At 52.7% G+C, this 23,398-nt stretch overlaps 1 protein-coding gene across 34 annotated transcripts in view; it reads left to right on the top strand.

The window, feature by feature from the left end:
• Positions 1-23,398, top strand: part of PHLDB1 (pleckstrin homology like domain family B member 1) — a 55,173-nt gene that overhangs the window by 26,208 nt on the left and 5,567 nt on the right. For 10 of the 34 annotated variants that reach the window (XM_017883028.1, XM_017883030.1, XM_017883021.1 and 7 more), the window contains 19 exons: positions 36-176; positions 244-419; positions 930-1,023; positions 3,059-3,187; positions 3,531-3,686; positions 7,325-7,435; positions 7,598-7,687; positions 8,288-8,431; positions 9,854-9,961; positions 10,348-10,518; positions 10,988-11,128; positions 12,509-12,649; positions 12,794-12,896; positions 13,372-13,416; positions 14,092-14,386; positions 14,471-14,561; positions 16,405-16,551; positions 18,505-18,621; positions 18,872-18,974. In XM_017883028.1, the coding sequence (XP_017738517.1) occupies positions 36-176; positions 244-419; positions 930-1,023; positions 3,059-3,187; positions 3,531-3,686; positions 7,325-7,435; positions 7,598-7,687; positions 8,288-8,431; positions 9,854-9,961; positions 10,348-10,518; positions 10,988-11,128; positions 12,509-12,649; positions 12,794-12,896; positions 13,372-13,416; positions 14,092-14,386; positions 14,471-14,561; positions 16,405-16,551; positions 18,505-18,621; positions 18,872-18,974 (2,503 nt within the window). The remainder of the gene's footprint in view (positions 1-35; positions 177-243; positions 420-929; positions 1,024-3,058; positions 3,188-3,530; positions 3,687-7,324; positions 7,436-7,597; positions 7,688-8,287; positions 8,432-9,853; positions 9,962-10,347; positions 10,519-10,987; positions 11,129-12,508; positions 12,650-12,793; positions 12,897-13,371; positions 13,417-14,091; positions 14,387-14,470; positions 14,562-16,404; positions 16,552-18,504; positions 18,622-18,871; positions 18,975-23,398) is intronic. The other 24 variants (XM_017883046.1, XM_017883045.1, XM_017883051.1 and 21 more) reach the window with 19 other exon arrangements.

The raw sequence follows: 23,398 nt of genomic DNA, 5'->3' as shown, positions 1-23,398 counted from the left end.
AGGCTTCCTCAGTTGATAGCTTCCCTCCCCTCCAGCATGAAGATGCACCTAGCACCAAGCTCCAGGGAGAGGTGCTAGCCCTGGAAGAGGAGCGGGCTCAGGTGCTGGGGCGCGTGGAGCAGCTCAAGGTCCGTGTGAAGGAGCTAGAGCAGCAGCTGCAGGAGTCAGCCCGAGAGGTGAGCCATGAAGACCCTAGCTAGACTCTTCCCTAGGCCAACTGAAGGCCCCAGAGAGGGGCCACAGTCAGCTGCTTTGATGGGGACCCTGGTGTCTGCCCCCAGGCCGAAATGGAGTGGGCACTGCTGCAGGGAGAGAGGGAGGCAGAGCGGGCACTGCTGCAGAAGGAGCAGAAGGCAGTGGATCAACTGCAGGAGAAGCTGGTGGCCTTGGAGACAGGCATCCAGAAGGAGAGGGACAAGGTAACCCACACCTGGCCCGGCTTAGTGCTGGGTACCAGTGGCCTGGGAGAGAAGGAGAAACATCTTCTCTGGGGCCCTGTACCCCTCACCTCATCATCCATTCTGCAGTACAAGTGGTCTCTGTGGCCTTCCAGGGACAGGGTGACTTGTCCTCCTCTGTGGAAGGTACCAGCTTGGAGGGCACTGCCAGGGGCTGGGCTGGTGTCTGGGGTCTCCTCTGTTTGGGTCTGTGTGCTACCTCTGGGTGCCTGCCATCCTAGGCCTTTTATGGCCCTTCTAGGAAGTGCCAAAGCCCCTTCTTGGGCAGTGAACACAGCCCGAGGGACTGACACTGGGGAGTGAGTCAAGTCTGGGTCCCACCATCTAGAGAACATCTCCCTCCAAGCATGCCACAAGTGCTTACATTGTGATCTTTGGGAGATGACCCTCGGGCCTCTGCTTCCCTTGAGCCTTCAGGATCTGCAGCCTCCTGTCCCAGGTGACCCTAGCTCCTGCCCCTGCCCCTTTCAGATTTCGTGCCAGCCTGCAGGGGCCACTCCCAGATGCCCAACACCGTGCCAAAAGCTCTGAAGTGGAGAGGGGTCATCTATTTCTGGATCTGACAGTATTTTTCCAATAATTTAATTTTCCTTCTGGATTTTTTGAGTTTCTTCCTCCTGCCCTCAATTTTGAGGATCTTAAAAATTCTTTGACCCGTTTTTTTTTTTTTTTTTTTTTTTTGGAGCTTTGGCTCTGGCCCCCAAAACCACACTCCCAAATTCTGTGCCAAATTAACTCCATGCTTGCCAACTAGGCCTACACTAACACCCCTTCTAATCACTGACCTGGGCTTTCCGCATGCCCCTAACTGCCAGTGCCACCCAGGTAGGGCTGAGCCATGCCCGCTTTTGCACTAACTCAATGGGTGCCTCCGTGCCCCTGGCCTCTCCCCTCTAATGCTGCCTCCTTCTTTTCTTGGTGTGGGACCCCAGAGTTTTGATATGAAAGGAATTGGCAGGAGGACTGGTAGCTCAACTTTACTCAAGGGGGCATTGGCAGGAGGGGTATAATGGTGGGGGAAATGCTTGGCTGTGGAGCTGCTCAGACTGAAGTTCTTCCCATTGGAAATGCCTAGGCTGCTGTCTTAGGCTACTGTCTGAGGACAGCGTGAGATAACTCAAGGAAGCTTCCTGGCAGCTTCCTGTACAGCAGACCGGGCTGTCTTCCACCTAGTCCCCTGCCTGCCTTCTGCAGCCAAGGAGTAAGGAGGCCCAGTTGTGGGCATGGTCTTGGAGGGCTTGAATAGGACCTCTCTGCCAACACAGTGGCTACCCTTCCTAGCTTTCCCCTGGGGCTTCCTAAATTCAGATACCCATCAGAGGTTGGTAATGGGTAGCCCCTACTCTTCCCCTCACCCCTGAGCCACCTATAACACAGGGTATTTTAAAGGCTGAGTCCAAGGCTGAGGAAGCACCTAAACCTCAGGAACTGGCCTGATCAGGTCCTCCTCTCTGGGGAAGGGTAGATGAGTTGGGTAGAGGGGTGGGAGTGACTGGGTTCAGCACAGGGCCTCACTCCCAGGGATAAAGCTCATCATTTCAGAAGGAACCTGCCTAATCTCGTTTCCCACTGACCTGGAGTTTTTTGGAGGCCTGGACTTCACTTTCTCTGTGGGGAAGAAAGAAGTTATTTGAGGCTGTGGTAGTGACGGTGGTGGTGGTGGTGGTGGTGATGGTGGTAGTGATGGCAGTGGTGTAGAGGGTTCACTCGGCTTCCCTCCCGTCCCCAGCCCATGGCTCCACTCCGACTTGGGAATCAGTAATCACAGTTTCTCCTCTGCCTGTCCTTTGAGGGGTGACTCACCAAACCCTCCCCTCATCCCCCTTCCCGCCCTCAGAGGTGTCATCTCACCCCAGACAGAACAGTCCACCCCCTCTGTACCCACTCCTGGGACTCTTATTACCATGACAACGGCCCGAACTAATTGCAACCCTCATCCCTGAAGTTCAGCCTGCAGGGCCAACACCCCACCCCGACCCTGGGCAGGAGGGGAGGGAGGCCAAGGGTGTTGGGCTGGGGTCCCTTCTGCCACACTGCTTTAACATCCTCAGCTCCTAATTCACGCCCAACCCTGGATTTAACCCTCACCATCACCTTTTACCCTGGGTTAAATTTTGGTCTCTGGGCTGTGGTAGAAGGGGAGGGATGAGAACTGGAGGCTCCGATTCTGTGATGCGGAACCAGCCTTGACTGGTTTGGAGAGAAAACAGAGGGCCTTTTCTCAGGACCTACCCAACAATTTCAGTTCAAGGGACCCCAGGAGACCAAAATCTGTGCCCTGGCCCCACACCTCTGCCTGTGTTACCCCACTCCCTGCACCTCTGACTGCTGTGTTACCCTTCAGCTCCTGGCCTCGGGCCCTCTGCCTCTTCACCTCTTTCCCTCCTCACTTTCCCTTTCTACTCTTTTCTTTCTCCTCACCTGGTTATTCTCCTCTTTGATTCCAGCCTTTTTTCTTCTCTCAACCCCCATTGCCGACCCCCATTCTGTCCCGCCCTGGCCTCCCTCCCGCGCTCCCCTCCCGCCGCTGCCGGGCCGGAGTTGAGGAGTGTGTGTTCTGTTTCTCCCCTGTGCCCCGCCCTCTCCCTCCCGCCGACCAGGAGAGGGCGGAGCTGGCCGCGGGACGGAGGCACCTGGAGGCCCGCCAGGCGCTCTACGCCGAGCTCCAGACGCAGCTCGATAACTGCCCCGAGTCAGTGCGGGAACAGTTACAGGAGCAGCTGAGAAGGGTCAGTTCCACCGCCCCCCCTCCCCCGGCCCCCGCGGGCCACGCCCCAGAAGGAAGAGAGGAGAGCGGTGGGACGGGACCACCTGGCCCCTGCAGTACCTGCCGGACACCAGGGTCGGTGCTGTGGCTTGGAGGGAACCGGGAAGGTTGGGGGGATCAGCGCTCCAGGCCATGATGCCCGCGAAAGGGAAAGGCCAAGTACAGCGGGAGCTGGGTGAAGGCAGGTTTCCTACCCAATTTCCCCGGGTCCAGCCCCATACAACGCATGCACCTGTGGCCTGGCCTTCCAGGTGCAGAGTGGCATTGCAAGCACCACCCAACCCCCTTTGTCACTGTCGTTGAAGGAGGCAGAGGCCCTGGAGGCTGAGACAAAGCTCTTTGAGGACTTGGAGTTCCAGCAGTTGGAGCGGGAGAGCCGCGTGGAGGAGGAGCGTGAGCTGGCCGGTCAGGGGCTGCTCCGGAGCAAGGCTGAGCTGCTGCGCAGCATCGCCAAGAGGAAGGTGTGCCCCACTCCGTTCCCTGCTGCGTGCTGTTGGAGGCCTGTGACCTGGGTTTGAATCCCAATGACTTCACAAAAGTTAACTTCGCCTTTTGTGCCTGGGTTTCCTTGTCTGTAAAATGAGAATTATAACAGGTTGTTATGAGAATTAAACAAGATGTAAAGACAGAATAAGATGTGATTGTAGTAAGCACTCGGTGAAGAATAGCTATTATTATTAAGCTCTGACTCCCCTCCGTCTTCCAGTGGAAAGTGGATTCTGCTCTTATTCAGAGCTTAGCACTGGCCCATCAGGAAGGTGAAAGATGGAGGAGGAGGAGGTTTGCCCTGTGCTTGCAGAGCTCTTGTCTGGTGGAAGTGCTGGGACACACAGAAAGATTTGAGATCTGGATATTAAAGCCAGCTAGGGGCCCTAGAAAGGGCATTCATTTGGGTTCCAGCCATGGCTCCTTCCTGCCTTGGCTGAGCTATAAAACAAGGGTTATTGCGTATTGTGGCCTGGTTGGCTCTGACATGCTAGCTAGGTACTGTGATTGTCTGCTCCTGATCTCAGCCAGACCACAGGATGGTGGCGCAGGTGCCTGTGTGTGAGGGTGGGGAGTAAAGCTGGGAGGAGGTATGTGTTAGTAAGGGTTGGGAAGAGGTGAGAGAGGGACTGGAGAGGATGGTTCAAGCAGCTTCCACCCTTATGGCTGAAGCTTGTGGCCAGGCACATGCACACATGCATGTACATTATGCCTGGCTGGAGTTAGTGTGGGGGAAGTGAGCATGGTGAGACTGGGGAGTGGTGTCTAAAATTGGCGACTTAGAAGATTTGCTGGCTAGCCTGGGGCTGTTGGTAAATGGGGAGCTGCTGGACTTTCCTTGAGTCCAGATCCCATGCTTCTCTCCCTGAGCTGCTGTCTTACAAATGCGCTGACTGATGAATGGAAGGAAGAAAATTGACATACCTAAGCACATGAGTGTGTGTCAGGCACTTTGCTGGGAGCCTTCCTTGGATTACCTCATGCTGTCCTTAGGATGGTATCACAAGACAAGTGCTATTATCCCCATTTTATAGACAAGGAAACTAGGAGTAGGAGAAGCTACACATTTTGCCCAAAGCCTCCCATAATATAAGCTTCAGAGTCAGAACTGGAACCCAGGCCTGTTGGCCCAAATCCCATGTTCCTTCTACTGTACTGCACTGAGGCTAGCGGTGGGCACTTCTCTAGCCTCTTCCTCCTTCTTCCTGGAGGGAATGAGGTAGGGAGCTGTAGATCAGCTAATCTCATCCCTTTGGGATTCTGGTGAGTATAAGCTCTAGGGAGTTTGGGAGGGCTTGGCAGTAGTGGATTCCTCTTCCTACACCCACTCTGGCTCCTGGGAAACCGGAGCTCAACCCCTGGGACCTGGGGTATCACATTCTTCCCCATGCTCCTCCTTAGGAACTGTATCCAGCTTTCATTCTCAGACCCTAGTGTCCCACCCTAGGCTCTGTCTACCCTGGTGCCCTGTGCTCCCCTGCCCTTTCCACTCTGATTCAGAGTGGCTCAGAGTACTGGCCTGGGAGTTCAATAGATGATTCTAGTCCTTGCTCTACCACTTAGCTGGCTAAGAGATCTTAGCTCCTAAGTATGTTGGTGTTCTCACCTATAAAATGGATATAAATGCAGCTGCCTCATAAGGGAGCTTATTAAATGACATAACAAATGCAAAACATTTAGCAGAGTTCCTGGCTCCTAATGGGTTCTTAGTAGATGGCGGCTCTTGCAGTGAGGATTACTGCCTAGCCTACTTTGTTGTTGTTGTTGATTTTGAGACAGAGTCTCACTGTTGTCGCCCAGGCCAGAGTGCAATGGTGTGATCTCAGCTCACTGCAACCTCTACCTCCTGGGTTCAGGCGATTCTCCTGCCTCAGCCTCTCGAGTAGCCAGGATTACAGGTGCCCCCCACCACACCTGGCTAATTTTTGTATTTTTGGTAGAAATGGGATTTCACCATGTTGGCCAGGCTGGTCTCAAACTGCTAACCTCAGGTGATCCAGCCTCCTCAGCCTCCCAAAGTGCTAAGATTACAGGCGTGAGCCACCACACCCGGCCAGCCTACTTTGGTCTTCTTTTGGACTGACCCCAGATTTAGGACATCATCCTTCTTTAACTCTTCCTTTCCCATGATTTGCTCCTAAGGGTGGTGGTTTAAGGCTCCCTTCTTCAGGAAGCCCTCCTGGGATTAACCCAGCCCATTTTTCCCATCCCTCATCCTTCCCCCTTATTATCTTTTCATTTCCTTTTAGCACATGATTGTTGAGCCAGGTACTGTTCTAAAAGCCCTATTGGGGGTATAAAGACAGAAAAGACAATGTGGATCTTATGTTTGGGGCAGGGTGGTGGTAGTGGTAACAGATATATTCACAAGTAACAATAATAGAGGCAGATGGTGATACAGAAGAATATGAGCACAGAGGAAGGAGCAAAGAAATTGAGTGGCAATCAAGGGAGGCTTTGGAGAGGAGGTAGCATTTGGTCTAATCTTAGATGATAAGTAAGCTCTTGATAGATAGAGAAGATTGGGACAGCTCTTCTGGCCTAAGGAAGCGACATAAGAAAGGCCTGAGAGTTTACAGCTACACAGCTGAGTGTACAGTGTGGCTGAGCTGAGAGAACATGGAGGCGGTAGGAGGGAGGGGAGCTGCAAAGGGTTTGGGAGCCCCGAATGCCTGATAAGGAGTCTGTGCTTAATCCTGTGTGTAATGAGGAGCCACTGAAAGATTTTGAGGAGAGGCATGACCTGACCTTATTTGTGGATTTTTTTTTTTTTTTTTTTGAGACGGAGTCTTGCTCTGTCGCCCAGGCTGGAGTACAGTGGCCGGATCTCAGCTCACTGCACGCTCCACCTCCGGGGTTTACGCCATTCTCCTGCCTCAGCCTCCTGAGTAGCTGGGACTACAGGCGCCCGCCACCTCGCCCGGCTAGTTTTTTTGTATTTTTTTTAGTAGAGATGGGGTTTCACCATGTTAGCCAGGATGGTCTCGATCTCCTGACCTCGTGATCCGCCCGTCTCGGCCTCCCAAAGTGCTGGGATTACAGGCTTGAGCCACCGCGCCCGGCCATTTGTGGATTTTTAAAAAATTATTCAAGTAATATTCCTTTTTAGAAAGTAATTTTCTTTTAGAAAGATTAGAAAATTCAGATAAGCAAACAAACCTCAAAGTCATCTTAGGAAGACATTTGTGACAGTATGGAGTGAATCAGGAAGTTGAGAGAGTGGAAGCAGAGGCTGGTGAGAAGGTCCAGACCAGGGAAGCAGAGGGCCTGGATTTGAGTGGTGGCAAGTGGGGTTGGGACAGGGAGAATGAGGCAGATGGAGTGTCTCTAGGCTTTGGGACCCATTGGTTGTGGGGTAAGGGAAGGGAGGTTAGAGGATCTGAGTGGTGTGCCTAATGGCACAGGGGTCGTTGGTCAAGGGAGGGAGGAAGGCCTGAGGGAAGGAGCCCACATGGCAGCCTGTGTTTTCTTAGGGTGAGTTGAGGCCAAGCAGAAGAGCTGGTTGATCTCCTTCACCTGAGCCTTGAGTCTCTGGGCAGGAGAGCCAGCTAGTTCTCACCTTGAGCTCAGCCCTGTCTCCCCAGGGCCTGATCAACCACCCCATCTCCTTTAGGAGCGCCTGGCCATCCTGGACAGTCAGGCTGGGCAGATCCGGGCTCAGGCCTTACAAGAGTCAGAACGCCTGGCCCGGGACAAGAATGCCTCCTTACAGCTGCTGCAAAAGGTAGGGTCCCTCAGGTTGGGCTGGGGGATTTTGAGTAGGGTAAATGGGAGGGGAGTGCAGAAGGGCTGGGGTGCAAATGTGCTGGGGTGGAGCACAGGGACCCCCTCACACAATCTCCTGGCTCCCACTCCTCTTTGACTCTCTGCCATTCTGGGCTCGCAGGAGAAGGAGAAACTGACTGTGCTGGAAAGGAGATACCACTCACTCACAGGGGGCAGGCCTTTCCCGAAGACCACATCGACCCTCAAAGAGGTATCATGATTGGGTTAGCCCCAGCTTCAGGCCCAGGGGGTGTCCTGGGAGGCTCTGAGTAACACACAGCACTTTCACCCCAGTGGCTGAGGTTGTATGGGGCATCTCCCTGAATGGGAGAGATTTGAGGAGGAATGGCCCCAAGCTCTGGAATTTGATCTTCCATGGCCACCAGCTGCCTCTGTTTAGTTGCCTTTAGCGTTCCCAGGAGCCCACTGATTTCCCTGTTTTTGGTGGCTGAATATATGTGGGGGGACTCAGGGGCCTGGGTTGGGTGGGTAGACAGCTCAGAGGCTTAGTAGGGGCTGATCTGGATGGACTCACCTTGAAGGGGAGCATATGGATATAGGAGTGCTGATCCTGGGGCTCCTGGGCTTCAGTCCTGAGTTAGGCGTTTGTCTCAGAAGAGGATATTGGGGCCCCTTAAATGGTTCTTCCCAAGTCTGTATGTCTGGTGTGTGAGTTCCAAATAGAACATACCTGGTTTACCAACTTCATTCCCTCCCTCCCTGCCTCACTACACAAACAATTTAAGGCCTGGGGTGGGGAACTGGGACAAGTGTGAGGGATGCAGCCCCTCACTCTGTCCCCTCTCTGTAGGCCGAGCTGCTCATCCCCGAGTCCTCAGAGATGGGGCTGGGGACTAAGGCTCTGGGCCTTTTCCCAGGGTCTTCTCAGGCTGGGGCCTCCTCTGTCTCTTTAACCCCACCTGGTTCCACTCTTCTCTGCCCCAAAGCACAAGAGGTAATCACAGCTAAGTGCGTGCTCTGCTTTGCCCACTGCCTGCCTGCCTGCCCGCTGAGCCTCTGCCTACAGCTCCTCCCAGGGCTTAGCTGAAGGGCATGTGGTGATAGTTTCTTGGCTGGCCAGAGTTTGGGAGAGTGTGTGTGAGCGTGCCATGCCGCCATTCCATAGAGTGCCTGGGCAGCCCATTGAATTGCATATTAATTTGCCTATATTCTGCATGCCATTCATCAGTTCTCACAACATGCTGGACCCTCTGGCTCATTTTTCTTTTCCATGACCCCAGAGGACAACCTGGTTCTAGAGCTAGGCCTGGATGGGCCTTGGGTAGGGCAGGCTTATGATCCTGCACTTTGATTCAGCATGCATTGTGGAGGTCTACCATGCTCCCAGCACCCAGATAAGCTCAGTTTCTTTTTTTTTTTTTTTTTTTGAGATGGAGTCTGGCTCTGTTGCCCAGGCTGGAGTACAGTGGCGCAATCTCGACTCACTGCAAGCTCCGCCTCCTGGGTTTTACGCCATTCTCCTGCCTCAGCCTCCCGAGTAGCTGGGACTACAGGCGCCCGCCATCTCGCCTGGCTAGTTTTTTTGTATTTTTTAGTAGAGACGGGGTTTCACCGTGTAGGGCAGGATGGTCTCGATCTCCTGACCTCGTGATCCACCCGTCTCGGCCTCCCAAAGTGCTGGGATTACAGGCTTGAGCCACCGCGTCCGGCCGATAAGCTCAGTTTCTAAGGACAGGTGATGAATACGACAGTCCCTGTTCTGCCAACCCACAGTTGAATGTGTTGGCATCTTTCCAAGGACTCACCTTGGGTAGTGGGCCCATTTTTCTGCTAGGCTTTTAGCTGTTCCTTGCTAAGGCCTCTTTCTCACAGCCCATCTTGCTCAGGCCCTGGTGATGTCTCCACCTTTCCCCACCTGTTTCTAGCTCCTGCCCGGGCTGATGGGGTGTGAGGGGACCCTGGGGAATGGTATGACTGGTGCCCAGTGCTGCATGTGTGTGCTCCACTGGGGACTGCCAGGTTGTTGGGGATGGGGGTTCTCTGGGAGCTGGGTTCTGATCCTCAGTGTACTCTTAGAAGGCCTTCTGTGGGCTTCTTTGCCTGTCCCCAGCCCAGGGCAAATTCAGGTATGGGCCTTCAGGGTCTGCTTGGGTCAGGACTGGATGCCAAGGTGGCTCCAAGAGTGGAGGGGCAGGAGGAGCCTTCAGACTGTTGGTTCTGCTGCCCTTTTCTGGTCTCTATCACTCCTTGCAGCCATCTATGGGCATAGCAGGCACCCTACCCCTGCCTTGGAGTTTGTATTGACCTGGAGTGATGGCCCTGTGGCCTGGCATGGAGTTTGGGGTGTTGGGCACCTTGTTGAACCCTGTTAACCCCTTTCTTTGCCCACCCCTACCCCTTCCACTGGGCACCCCAGGAATATGTGACCCTGGCAGAAGTTTTCCAGCTGTGTTCCCGCTTGGACCCCTATGCTTCTGCCACCCCCCCCGCCAGTGTGCTTGCCCAGCCCCTGCCTGACAGTGAGGTACCAGCCACTGAGGGTGCCCACCAATGCCCAAGGACCTCTTTATGGATGGCCTAGATTCCCCCTTGGGCCTGGGTGGAGCTGGGGGGACAGAAGGATCTGTGTTCGACAGAGAGGGAGAAGGGCAGCCTGTATAAGGGGAGGTTGGGAGTGGTTTCTTTTCTCCCCTGGGGCCTTGGGAGCTTTCTTCAGCTCCTATGGCCTGGGAAGGGGCAGGCCTTCTGCTCTAGGATGAGGGCATCGAGTTGAGAGGACTCTGGTTTTCCTAGGCTGCAGGCTCTGTACTTCCTGTCCTTTCCCTCTCTTCCCCTGTGGGTAGGGCCATCTTATGTATTCTAGTTCCATTAACCTCTTATATTCCCTCCTGCGTCTGGCCTTGCCCCAAGTACGTGATGCTTGAGCAGCTAAAGGTGATGCGGGACACCTCGCCCATGCCCCCAGCCCCTGTGCCAGGCCTTTCTCCCTGGGCCTCCGCCTCCCGGGACCTGGTTCCCACCACCTGCCTTCCTCCCATGCTGCCCTCCTCCTCGTTTGCTTCCATCACGCCTTCACCCAAGGTTGGTGGTCTGTGAGTTCTTGCTACCCCCACCCATGACTGGTGTGCTCCGTGTGTGTTTTGCTCCTGTTCACCTGGCCTCCTGGCTCTGGGCCAGCCCAAGGGGAGTGCCCAGTGCCTGCAGGCTCTGTCTGGTGGCTGGTTTCATGGCTGGTGTAGCACGTGTCTGTGGTCTGGAAGTTGTACCCTGACTGTTTCTCTTTGCCCTTAGTACATTCAGGGCAACTGTTGTCTCACTGTTTTTCTCTTCTTTTTCTTGATGCTCTCCTTTCTCCCTTCCTTCCTCCCCTTCTTCCTTCACCTTCCTGTCCATTCCCCTGATATGGCCTTCCTTTAACCTTTCCCCCTCCTTCTTCCTCTTCTTTCTTCTTTCTCCCTTCTCCTGCCTTTTCCTTTCCCTTTATTTCCTGGCCTTTCCTCTCCATCCTTCCCCTCCTGTCCCCTTTTCCCCTCCCTATTCCCACCTCCAGATGGAGAAGCTGCTGCTCCCTGCTGTAGACTTAGAGCAGTGGTACCAGGAGCTGATGGCCGGGCTGGGGACTGGCCCCACTGCAGCCTCCCCTCACTCTTCTCCCCCGCCTCTGCCCGCCAAAGCTTCCCGTCAGCTGCAGGTAACCCCTCCTTCACTGCCCATCCTCCCCAGCCTTTGTACCTGTCCACTCTGATACCTCCTGCCAATCCATCAGCCACACAGTACCACCTTGAGTGGAGGCGTCAGCCCAGTCAGGGCAATGAGGGCACCTCTGGGCCCTGAGAAGGTCACTCCTTGGGCAGCTCTCCTGGCATTTGGGCAACCAGAGGGCCAGCCTCCATAGTCTAAAACTGTCTGATTGAGTGTCTGGTGGAATGGGATTCTGGAGCTATGGTCAGGTTGGGAACTGTTTGATGCCCTGTGGTGAGCTAGGCTGTGGGTCTGGCCTATGCTTGGCAGCCCCCAACACCCAGAGCTTCTCACCCAGTCTGGGGGCCTGACAGGCTCTTGGGCCTGTGGCAACTGGAACTAGTGTGTCCTGGGAGAACTGCCAGTATTTTGTTCTCCTGGTTTCTCCAGCAGTGACACTTGGAAGCAGAAAACAAGGGGCAAAGACTCTGAAGTGACAGCCCAAGCCTCCGCAGAGTTGCCATGGAGGGCGTGGGCCTACCTGAACCTGCAGCAAGCAACTGACCATGGGGTGGGAAAGGGAGCTGGGCTAGTCTTCTCCTTAGGTTTCCTCCACTGACCTGCTGCAGTGCCTAACATTGACCATTTAAGATCATCCGTTGAGTGAATGCACTGCATCTGTAAGACTGTGACCTCAGCTAAAATTTCATGTTTCCTTGGGGAGGAGTTTGATCATATAAGACTTCTACTGTGTACCCAGCTGGTTAGAGACTTTAACATGTTTTGATTCTCTTAATCATCACCATAGGCGTTTGAGGTAGATAAAGTTAACTCATTTTATAGATGAAACACTGGAGCATGGAGAAGATAAGTAATCTTTCCAAGGCCACACAGCTAAGAAGTAGCAGAGCTTATGCCAAGTCAGGGTTTGTGATGCTAAGGGCCATATTTACCACATGCTAGTGCTGCAGGGGAGCTTGGCCATTATTTAGTCTAGTCCTACCCCCTTCTTTTGCAGAGAAGGAAGCCAAGGCCCAGAGTAGGGAGGTGTGTGACCGAGCTAGGACCAGAGGGAACCCAGTTTCTAGTTGGTCTCCTGCACAACCCTGCCTGACTGACATTAAATCCTTGCATGGGTCTGTTTACAGGTCTTTTCTTAGACCCAGGGTTGGGCTAGGGATTGGCCCAGGGAAGAACAGCATGGAAAGGAGAATTGGCAGCTGCCAATAGCATCTGGCCATTGGGCTGGCTCAGGAGGCTTGTTGTCAGAGCCAGAAGGCCTGAGGCCTAGTGCCAGGGTGATACGTCAGATCACAGCCAGACTAGGTGACATGGGGGAGGTGGCCAATGGGGGAGCCAGAAGTCACTGGGCACTATCTTTTCTTTCCAGGTTTACCGCTCCAAGATGGATGGCGAGGCCACCAGCCCCCTTCCCCGGACCCGCAGCGGCCCCCTCCCCTCCTCCTCTGGCTCTTCCTCCTCCTCCTCCCAGCTCAGCGTGGCTACCCTGGGGCGTAGCCCCTCCCCAAAGGTCTGAGGACAGTGGGTGGGGCTGCACATGTGGCAGGGGATGGAGACTGCCATGCTGGGGAGAGGCCAAGACCACCCATAAAAGCCTTGGGAATGGGGGTGAGGGCCTTCTGAGCCCAGGTCCAAACTCTCCATTCCTCTGCAGAGCGCTCTACTCACCCAGAATGGCACAGGCAGCCTTCCTCGCAACCTGGCAGCCACGCTGCAGGACATTGAGACCAAGCGCCAACTAGCTCTGCAACAGAAGGGTGAGTGACTGCCCCGCCAGCCCACCTGCTCTTCTGAGGGGACCCTGGATAGTTGCCATGCTTCCTCTATGCTCACACCTTTCACAGGATGTTTTTCCTTTCACTGAGATCTAGGCCAGAGCAGAAAGGATTTAGAGGAGTGGGTACCTAAAGAAGAGCTTCCTGGATATTTATCTAAAGCCTTCAGGGCCGAAGACTAAGGGCCTAGGGGGCTGTGACATCTTTCCTAGAGAGCCTAGCCAATACGGGAACTGCTTGTTGACCTGAGTCGGGTTAGACATTGCCCTCTCTGGAGGCAGGGGATGGATTTGATTACTTCTAGAAATGGTTGCCTGAGATATTGGCTCTGGGGACCCAGGAGTCCTTGTTGCTTGTGTGCAATTTGGTTGTTTTGAAAGCCCATGTCTGTGCCTCTCTCTCCTCTTACCCACCCTGTGTCTCTACCGTACCCTCTGCCCGGGGTCCCCCACGCCAGTCGAGTTGCTTCCCGCCGAGCCCCTCCCAACCGACGACCCAGCAGGTAGAACGTTGGTCACAGAGGGCATTGCTTTGGCCAGGCAGCCCCTGCCCTGGCATCAGCATGATGTGTCCTGCCCAGGTCTCCACTGCCTGCAGGCAGGGTCCCAGGCTGAGCTGGGTTGGGGTGTCTGCTGGCCTCACTCCTCCAGCTGGCCTCTCTTTTGCCCTCAGCTGTGCTCTATCATGTCTCCCCTGCCTTCTTTCCCGCGTTTGTTGCTTTTGCTTCTGCATCGCAGGGGGGTCTGCATTGGCATTCTGGGTGCTCATGGGGTTTCCGCCATCTCTTCTTTCTCCCCTTCTCCAGCCAGGCAGGGTGGGTGCATGGTGTCCTGCCTAGACCTACTTAGGCCTTGGTTAGTGAGCTGGAGCCAGCTGGCTGTCACGCCTGGCCCGGGCCTATTGGGTGGTTTGGTGTCCTATGTGGACTCAAGGATGCGAAAAAGCACTGAAGCCAGGGACTGTGCATCTGTGGCCGGTTGTGCAGGCACTGAAGCATTGGCAGAGCCAGAGCAGCCAGGCCTGGAGCTGCAGGGGCCTTAGGGAAGCTGCGGGGAGAGGGGGCTGCTCTGTGTTAACCTCTCCCTGCTTGCCCCTCCTTCTGTGTGTGGTGCTGCCACTGGCCTGCTCCTTAACTGGGTGGGGAGCCCACTGTGACTCCCATCTGTCTCTCCTGCAGGACAACAGGTGATTGAAGAGCAACGGCGGCGACTGGCTGAGCTGAAGCAGAAAGCGGCAGCTGAGGCACAGTGCCAGTGGGATGCCCTGCACGGGGCAGCCCCCTTCCCAGCGGGCCCCTCAGGCTTCCCCACTCTCATGCACCACTCTATCCTACACCACCTGCCTGCGGGGCGGGAGCGTGGGGAGGAGGGTGAGCACGCCTACGATACGCTGAGTCTGGAGAGTTCTGACAGCATGGAGACCAGCATCTCCACTGGGGGCAACTCGGCCTGCTCCCCTGACAACATGTCCAGGTACCCCCCACGCCTGGGCCCACAGCCTCCCTCAGCCACCGCCTCAGCTCCTTGATGCACCTATTCTTCCCCTTCTCTCCCCAGTGCGAGTGGTCTGGACATGGGGAAGATCGAGGAGATGGAGAAGATGCTGAAAGAGGCTCACGCAGAGAAGAACCGGCTCATGGAGTCGAGGGTGAGTCTGACCTGGATCAGGGAGGCACAAGGTGATGGGGCACAGAGCTGCCTGCTGCCTGTCAAGGGCCTGTGCTCCACCTCAAGCCCTTCCACCCATATTAGCCTTGCCACATTCCCTTGGGGTAGAAAATGTTTTAAAAGGTTGTATTCCTCAAACGGGTTTAGGGAACCTTGGTGAGATTACAACTTCATGGCTCTTAGGAACAGAGAAGGCAGCACAGTAACCATTCTCCAACCAGTAATTTCTTGTACGGAAACTTCCAGTTTTTGCATGTTTACTTCTGTAGACTTTTTGGCAACTACAGGAATTTTGATTCCTGTCTACCTTCATGGCAGGCCATTCCTCTTGGGACTGATTAGGAAAGGCAGGAACTGTGGGTGAAGTATAGACCAGAGGAGGAGGCAGATGTCCAAGTCAGAGTAGAGGTGTTGGCTGGGGAGCCTTGGGAGCAGAGAGGGCTGACAGCTCCTTCACATGGGCATGGAGCTGGGATTCAGCAAAGAGGGACCCGTGGTTTATCCTGGGCATAGGCAGGCTGATGAAATGTGTGCCTAGGAAGGAGAATAAATAAAGGATCTGCAGGAGCTGTTCTGTGTCCACCATTCAAGGCACTCTGCATGTTTGAGATGAGAGTGGGACGCAGAGAGTAAGGTCAGCAGTTTGAGGGATTTAATAAAAAACAGATACTGACAGTTTGAATGGAGGCCCAGCCACAAAAGAATGCCTCCTATCTTATTTATGTCTAAGTATGGCAAATGTGTAAGCATCTCCTGGCAAGTGTGGGGAAAGGAGATTCTGCTAAGTTTTGAGCTGGGAAGAAATAGTAAATGGGAGTTAATGGTATAGGAGGTCTTTATTAGTAATTAAGACATACAAAGCATCACTGACATGCTCTGTTTTTAATTATTTGTTTTAATGACTTCTAAAATCCTTTTATAGTGGCTTTTATAAGTTCAGTTCTGACCTTAGTCTGTAGTCACTTTGTGCCCATAAAGTTTGAAGTTCAATAGCAGATGTTTCTAATTTGGAGTTTCAAAAGGCCTTCAGTTAGTGATTGGGAAAGGACTATATATTAGCTGTCAAAAAAAGTTGTCTAGATAACCCACGTTCCGAGAATTCAGATACAATTGTCAGAGCCCCATTTATTTTTTGAGTGCTTTCCTACTGGAATCAGTAATGGGCATTTATATACATGATCTAATTTCATTTTCACTATAATTCCAGGAATGGGTATTCTTAACTTCATTTCACAAATGAGGCAATTGAGGCTTAAAAAGTTTAAATGACTGGGTGTGGTGGCTCACGCCTGTAATTCCAGCACTTTGGGAGGCCAAGGCAGGCGGATCACCTGAGGTCAGGAGTTCGAGACTAGCCTGGCCAACCTGGTGAAACTCTGTCTACTAAAAATACAAAAAAGTTAGGCGGGCATGGTGGCAGGTGCCTGTAATCCCAACTACTTGGGAGGCTAAGGCAGAAGAATCACTTGAACCTGGGAGGCAGAGGTTGCAGTGAGCCGAGATCACGCCATTGCACTCCGGCCTGGGCAACAGAGTGAGACTCAGTCTCCAACAAAAAAAAACAAACAAAGTTTAAATGATTTTATCAAGATCACAGAGCCCATAGTGGTAGCAGGGCCAGGGTTTGAAGTCAGGACAGTCATGCTTAAAGCATTTCTCTTTAACCAGCCAGGGCTCTTGGAGAGGGTGGGCTTTGAAGATGATGCCTCCTCATGCCAGACTACCCTGAGGTAGATGCCTCCTGCAGCCCTGCCCAGGTGTGACGAGGGCCAGTGGGGGGAAGAGGATGGCCATAGGTGCTGACCCCTTGGCTTTGGGGGCAGGAGCGGGAGATGGAGCTGCGGCGGCAGGCCCTGGAGGAGGAGCGGCGAAGGCGTGAGCAGGTAGAACGGAGGCTACAGAGTGAGAGTGCCCGGAGGCAGCAGCTGGTGGAGAAGGAGGTCAAGATGCGGGAGAAACAATTTTCCCAGGTGAATGGGCGGTGGAGCACAGTGGTGGTTGGCTTGACGGTGAGGGCTGTAGAGAAGTGGGGAGAACCCAGGGTTTCTGTGTTGGGCTGTAAGACCTGTTCTACTCCAGAAAAGATTGCTGTTGGCTTAACACAAGCAGAATTCTACCTGGGACTCATTGACCCCAAAACATAGACCTACCAGGACTGTTCAAATGTGTGTGTGTGTGCTAGGGTAGTGGGTTGTAAGGATGTGACAGGCCACCTTGCAGACATCCAGGGTCAGAGAATAGGGTCTGGATAGGTGTCCCAGAGATGGGAGCTGGTAGTCAGGAATCAGAGTGGCTCTCCTTGGCCTCTCCAGGGCTTCAGATCTGCTTCATGAGCCTGCACTGCACCTTCCCTTCTGCTTCCCCTGCTGCCCTTCCTGTATGTGGAACTTCAGGGTGTGCACACCCCACAGGACCTTTCATCTCCAGTCCCCACCATCAGTGGATGACCTCACTCTGACTTTTGGTTTACGTCTCCAAGACAGAACTGTACTAGTTTCTCTTCGGGACAGAAATTTCTCCTTGCCCAAAAGCCAGCCCTACCCTTTCTCCTTAAACAGGAGCCTTGAGCAGAACAATTGAAAGCAGGAGAAATTGGTTTGGGCTGGGAAATCTGCCCATGTCTCTGGTCCCAAATCCTAACTCCTACAACCCCCCATGAGAATCTGTAGGACTTAGATAGGCTGTCCCTTCTGATTAGGTCTCTGTAGGCTTCCCCAGGTTGGGAGTCCCGTGGAATCTTTCCCAAGCAGTGATCACAGCTCCCTCATTTCCTACAATGCAACAAAATAAATTCCAAGGGATACGTCAACTGGATTGGGTTTGGGAAATAATGAGAAGGGGCTGGGCACAGTGGCTCACACCTGTAATCCCAGCACTTTGGGAGACCGAGGTACACAGATCACTTGAGGCCAGGAGTTCAGAGACCAGCCTGGCCAACTTGGCGAAACCCCATCACTACAAAAAATACAAAAATTAGCAGGACATGGTATCACACACCTGTAATCCCAGCTTACTCTGATGGCTGAGGCATGAGAATTGCCTGAATCCAGGAGATGAAGGTTGCAGTGAGCTGAGATCGTGCCACTGCACTCCAGCCTGGATGACAGAGTGAAATTCTGTCTCAGGAAAAAACAACAACAACAACAAAAAATGAAGCTCTGTGATTTTTACCCCTGTGGTTGGAATATTTGTAAAATGCCTGGTTTCCCTTTCCTGCTTTAGTCAGTGACTGCTCTGGGAGTCTGTCTTCTAGCCCCTGTCCTGGGGCTCAGGCATTGCAGCAGTGGCCACTGGTGTCTGGTGTGGGAGATGGATAGAATCAGCTATCTATGGGGTTGTGTGTTCTGTTTTTTTTCTTTAAATAATGTGTGGTGTTTCCTGGCCATTTTAATGTTCTTCTGGGAAAGGAAGAGTAGAAAAATATTCTAGCTGACTGAGAATTCTAGTTCGTATCAGACGTAGAGTAAACCTTAGTAATTACCTAGTTCAAAGCCCATGTTTTACATGGAAGGAAACTGAGGACCAGAGAAGGGATGTGACCCAAACAAGGTCCCATGGGAAGTCAGAGACTAGATTTCTTATTGGGCTTTTCTTCCCAGAGTTCTTATCTGGCCTCTTACTTTATTCTGTTTGGCTCAGGAGGGAAAGGAGGGACAGGGCAAGACAAAGATGCTGTGTCTTGGTTATAGGTGGGAAAACTGAGGCACAGAGTGACTTCACAGTTTGCCTGGCCCTAGATAGAGTCAACGTAGGCATGGTAGGTCCCCACTTTTGCTATAAGCCCTATGGAGCCCGAGTGACCACCATGGGTTGGGGATGGGTGATGTCAGGCTGTTGGGGTTTAGAAGTGAAGCCAAGGGGCCTGGACAGGGAAATAATGAGGGAAGAGAGGAAACTCTCCTGACCCTCCCTCTTGCTCCCAGGCACGACCCCTGACCCGCTACCTGCCAATCCGGAAGGAGGACTTTGACCTGAAGACACATATTGAGTCATCAGGCCATGGTGTTGATACCTGCCTGCACGTGGTGCTCAGCAGCAAGGTACAAGGCGTGTGTGGCCCTAGGGTGCTGGGGAGAGGGAGGACCCCATTGTGAGAGGCACCTCCTGGGTCGTTGGAATAGTGGCGTCAGTCTCTACCTTATCTAACCAGATCTCTGTCCCAGGACCTGGTGTGCTGGCCTGAAGAGATGTTGGGGACAGTCCCCCATGAATACAGGCACAGGCGATGGCACACACTTAAGGCTTAAGGGCTGCACATTTGGGTCCCTCCTTACTCCTGCTTCCCACCAGGTCTGCCGTGGCTACTTGGTCAAGATGGGCGGCAAGATTAAATCATGGAAGAAGCGTTGGTTTGTCTTCGACCGGCTCAAGCGCACCCTTTCCTATTATGTGGGTGAGTTCCAACAAGGCCGTCCCGGGGGCCAGCCAGGACCCCTGGGCTCTGTTACCCAGGATGGCTGGTCTTCTAGAAGGAGGCCAAGCTTCCAAGTAGGGGACCAGAGGCTTGGACTGGGCCTTGCCCTCCTTCCCTGAAATGTACACAGTGTACCTGGTTCACCTCCATTTATGTGTTCATTCATTCATTCCTTCATTCAGCAATGTTACTAAGCATCTAATAAGTTCCAGGCACTGTTCTAGGCTCTGGTGATAAGTAAGATGGCCACAGCTCTCTCATGGAGCTTATAGTCGGGGAAGCAGACAAGAATTATAACAATGCACAGTGGGTATGCTGATAGGAGACATCCAGGCTCTGCAGGAGCGTGGGGTCTTATGGTCGGAGTTGGGCTGGGAACTCCCCCTTGGACAGATTGCATCAAAGACTCGAAGACAAGCAGTTGAACAGTGCCAAGGAGTGCTCAAGATAGCCCAGGAACAGGCCGACTAGACCCTCTTGCTCCATCAGCTCTCTCCGTTCGAGCCTCTAGCCTAGTTTCCCATCCCTGGAACTTCCTTTGTACTTTTCCCACTTGGAGCGTGGGATGCTGTGTTATACCCTAGTCAGGAGAAGGTAAGGTATGCCGTAGTAACAAGAAGTCATAAAATCCCAGTGGCTGTACAGGTGCAGTGGCTCACACCTGTGATCCCAGCATTTTGGGAGACCAAGGCGGGCAAATAGCTTGAAGCTAGGAGATTGAGACCAGCCTGGGCAACATGGTGAAACCTTGTCTCTACTAAAAGTACAAAAATTAGCTGGGCATGGTGGCATGCGCCTGTAGTCCCAGCTACTCAGGAGGCTGAGCACAAGAATTGCTTGAACCCAAGAGACAGAGGTTGCCGTGAGCCGAGATTGCACCACTGCACTCCAGCCTGGACAACAGAGTGAGACTCTGTCTCAAAAAACTTAATGAAAAGGCCGGGCATGGTGGCTTATGCCTGTAATCCCAGCACTTTTGAGAGGCCGAAGTGGGCAGATCACACGCTCAAGAGATTGAGACCATCCTGGCCAACATGTTGAAACCCCGTCTCTACTAAAAATACAAAAATTAGCTGGGCATGGTGGCACATGCCTGTAGTCCCAGCTACTCAGGAGGCTGAGGCAGAAGAATCACTTAAACCCGGGAGGTGGAGGTTGCAGTGAGCTGAGATCATGCCACTGCACTCTAGCCTGGCGATAGAGCAAGACGCCATCTCAAAAAAAAAAAAAAGAAATATTAAAAAGGAAAATCCTAGTGGCTTACAAGTACTAGGTTTCCTTATGCCCAATACATGTGGACTGCACATCGTGAGTTGGTGGGGGCTCTGCCCTGCATCAGTGTTGTCTTTGCTTCAGCATGCCTTTTGGGAACATTTCTGGCCACAGTGGCAGAGGGAAAGAGAGGCTTAAGTAAGCCTGGCCTTGGTATTAAATGTCCCAGCTAGGAAGTGACACACATCATTTTTGTCCACAATTCATAGGTGGGGCTGTCTGCCAGTTACACAGCCTCACCCAGCCACAGAGCTGGGAAGAGCAATCCTGCTAGGAGCTCAGAAAAGGGGAAAGGGCTGCAGAGTTTGGTGCCAGAGATGCTCAGGTCTGGAGTGCCCTTTTCCCCCCTAACCTGGTCCCTGATCACCTGCTGGCTCCTCTAAGAAGCCTTCCCTGACCAGCCTGGGTCCTGGGTGTTTTGAGGAGGCAGGAGAGACAGAAGCACAGGTGTCCCATGTTTCTCTCTGCACCAGGAAGGTAGAGGGCCTAGCGACTTTGGAGAGGAAGAAACAGGCCTGGGGAAAAGAGTTCCATTTGAGGCATGTTGAGATTGAGGTGCCTCTGGGACATCTAGGTTTAGGAGGATGGTCAGGATTAGAGGTGGAGTAATAGTTGAATCAGGTGGAATAACAGTAATAGCAGATAACCTTTATCAAGCACTTGCATGAGCCAGGTGCTATGCTAAGCACTCTGAATGCATCATCTCATTAATCTTTGAAATAATCCTATAGGGAAACACTATTTTTATGCCATTTTACAGATGAGAAAAATGATACTCAGAGAGGTTAAGTAAATTGCCCAAGGTCCCACAGCTCCTAAGAGACAGAGATAAGTCTGAACCTGGGCAGTCAGACTTCAGAGCAGAGAAGAGGGGAGGGAGAGGGCCGAACCCTGGGGCAGGCCTACCTGTGTGGGGAAGGAGAAAGAGGAGAGACCAGCAGAGGGAGAAGGGGCAGGAGACAGGAAGCCAGCACTAACCACATGCCAGGTGCTGGGCTGGTGCTTGGCGTATGTGGCCTTAGTTAGCGTCTGTGAAACAAAAGGAGACCAAGTTCAGATGGCAGGAATCGAAATGGGAGCAGAAACAGGGAAGGAAGCCAGCCAAAGGAGCAGACATTCACAAGCAGGAGGTGTCACCAGCGATGATGGATGCTGCAGAAAGGCCAAGAAAGATGTGGTCCAAAGGCTGTTAGACTCAGGGATGGGAGCTTGTCAAGAGAAGGCTTTCTGCTGTGCATGGGGCCAGGAGCCAGATTGCACAAGATTGAGGATAGGTGGGTGGTAAGGAAGCGGAGGCAGGAGTGTGTTACTATTTCCTGTGAAGGAAGGGATGAGAGAGAACAGGGGCTGGAGGGCTGAGCAGGCCCAGAGCCAGGCAGGGCTGGTCCTTTTCCAAGGAGGAAATGTCAGAAATGGGCCTGGATAAGGGCCCTGGGTGCCCTGCCTGTTCCACTTGGACCCTCTTCCTGCCAACTTGATAGAAACCCCCTCATTGCATGGAGTCCAGATTACATATTATCTCTAGGACCCCACCTTACTAGGAGTGATTCCCATCCTCCTCTGAAGCCCGGCATTATCCAGCGTCTGTTTTTCCATGTGACATCAATCCAGGAGTGTAATGATATAATAACAGTGTCACGTTATGTGCCACACACTGTGCTGAATACCTTAAATGTGTTCTTTCATTTAATACTCATGACAACCTGTGATGCGTAGGTGGTCTCATGGAGTTCCTAGCCATGCCTTTACTAGCTATTTACATAGCTGAGTGTCTGTATTTTCCTCCCTGTGAGATTGTAGTTTCCTAAGAGAAGGGTCTCTGACTTCTCTCTGAATCCCGGTGTCTAGGACTCAATTCATTCAGCATTGAGTACCTACTGTGTGCCAGGCACATAGTTGTTTGTGTTGGAGGAGGTAGACCATGAATGGATAAAGGAGGATTCCGATTCAGCATCAGTTCTATACAGAGGAGCATCTGTGCTGTGGGAACACAGGAGAGCACAACTGTGCACTGTCGTGGTGCCATTTTGCGATGGGTCTTGAAGATTGTTTAGGAGTTTGCCAAGGAAATGGGCTGGAGGAGACAGTTCCAGCATACAGAGTGTATCATTAAGGGAACAGTGAGAAGCTCAGATAGGACTTGGGACTCATGCAGGGGAAGGTTGTGATACAAGGCTGGAGGGACATGTTGGCACCAGTCTGTAAGTTGCCTTTACCAAGCCACGGAGGTTGGGGAGAGGAGGCGCACTCGGGGAGGAGCTTACTTCCAGCCGGCACTATTGAGTTTAGTGATTGGCGTGACCTCTCCTGTAGGACTCAGGCTCACTGTTAAGGATATCAGCTGTAGCTTCTGAGCAGTGCCACAGACAAGGTGCCCCAGGCCCTGTGCTTTCCCTTGACAGGGATCCTGCCCCTTCTCACTGAATGGTCACCTCTGCTCAGGTAGTTTGCCCCTTTCCTGCCACCTCTGACTTCCAGAGGCTATATGCTGTATGTATATGCTAAATGCTCTGTACACATCAAGGGAGTGTGCTTCCTTTCTTTTATTTTAATTTTATTTTATTTATTTATTTATTATTTTACTATTTTGAGACAGAGTTTTGCTCTTGTTGCCCAGGCTGGAGTGCAGTGGCACGATCTCGGCTCACCACAACCTCCGCCTCCCAGGTTCAAGTGATTCTCCTGCCTCAGCCTTCCGAGTAGCTGGGATTACAGGCATGCGCCACCATGCCCGGCTAATTTTGTGTTTTAGTAGAGATGGGGTTTCTCCATGTTGGTCAGGCTGGTCTCGAACTCCCGACCTCAGGTGATCCACCTGCCTTGGCCTCCCAAAGTGCTGAGATTACAGGCGTGAGCCACTGTGCCTGGCCACTTCCTTTCTTTTTTTAAAAAAATAGGTAAAAGTATTCATAAAGTTGAAAAATAAAAAATATATAAAAAGGTTTAAATTGAGAATTATGCCCCACCCAGTACAGGTAACTACTTTCATTAATCTCTTGTGTATCCTTGTAGAGTTTCTGTAGGAGAATATAAACAAATACTTTTTCTTGCACAAAAGGTGGCATGCAGTACATTCCTTTTTTTTACCTCCTAATGTGTCTTAGAGATCATTCTTTTTTTTTTTTTTTTTT

The sequence above is a fragment of the Rhinopithecus bieti genome, unplaced genomic scaffold (assembly GCF_001698545.2).
Source record: "Rhinopithecus bieti isolate Rb0 unplaced genomic scaffold, ASM169854v2 scaffold_11964, whole genome shotgun sequence".
Classification (NCBI taxonomy): domain Eukaryota; kingdom Metazoa; phylum Chordata; class Mammalia; order Primates; family Cercopithecidae; genus Rhinopithecus; species Rhinopithecus bieti.
This window is presented reverse-complemented; position numbering and strand designations above follow the sequence as displayed.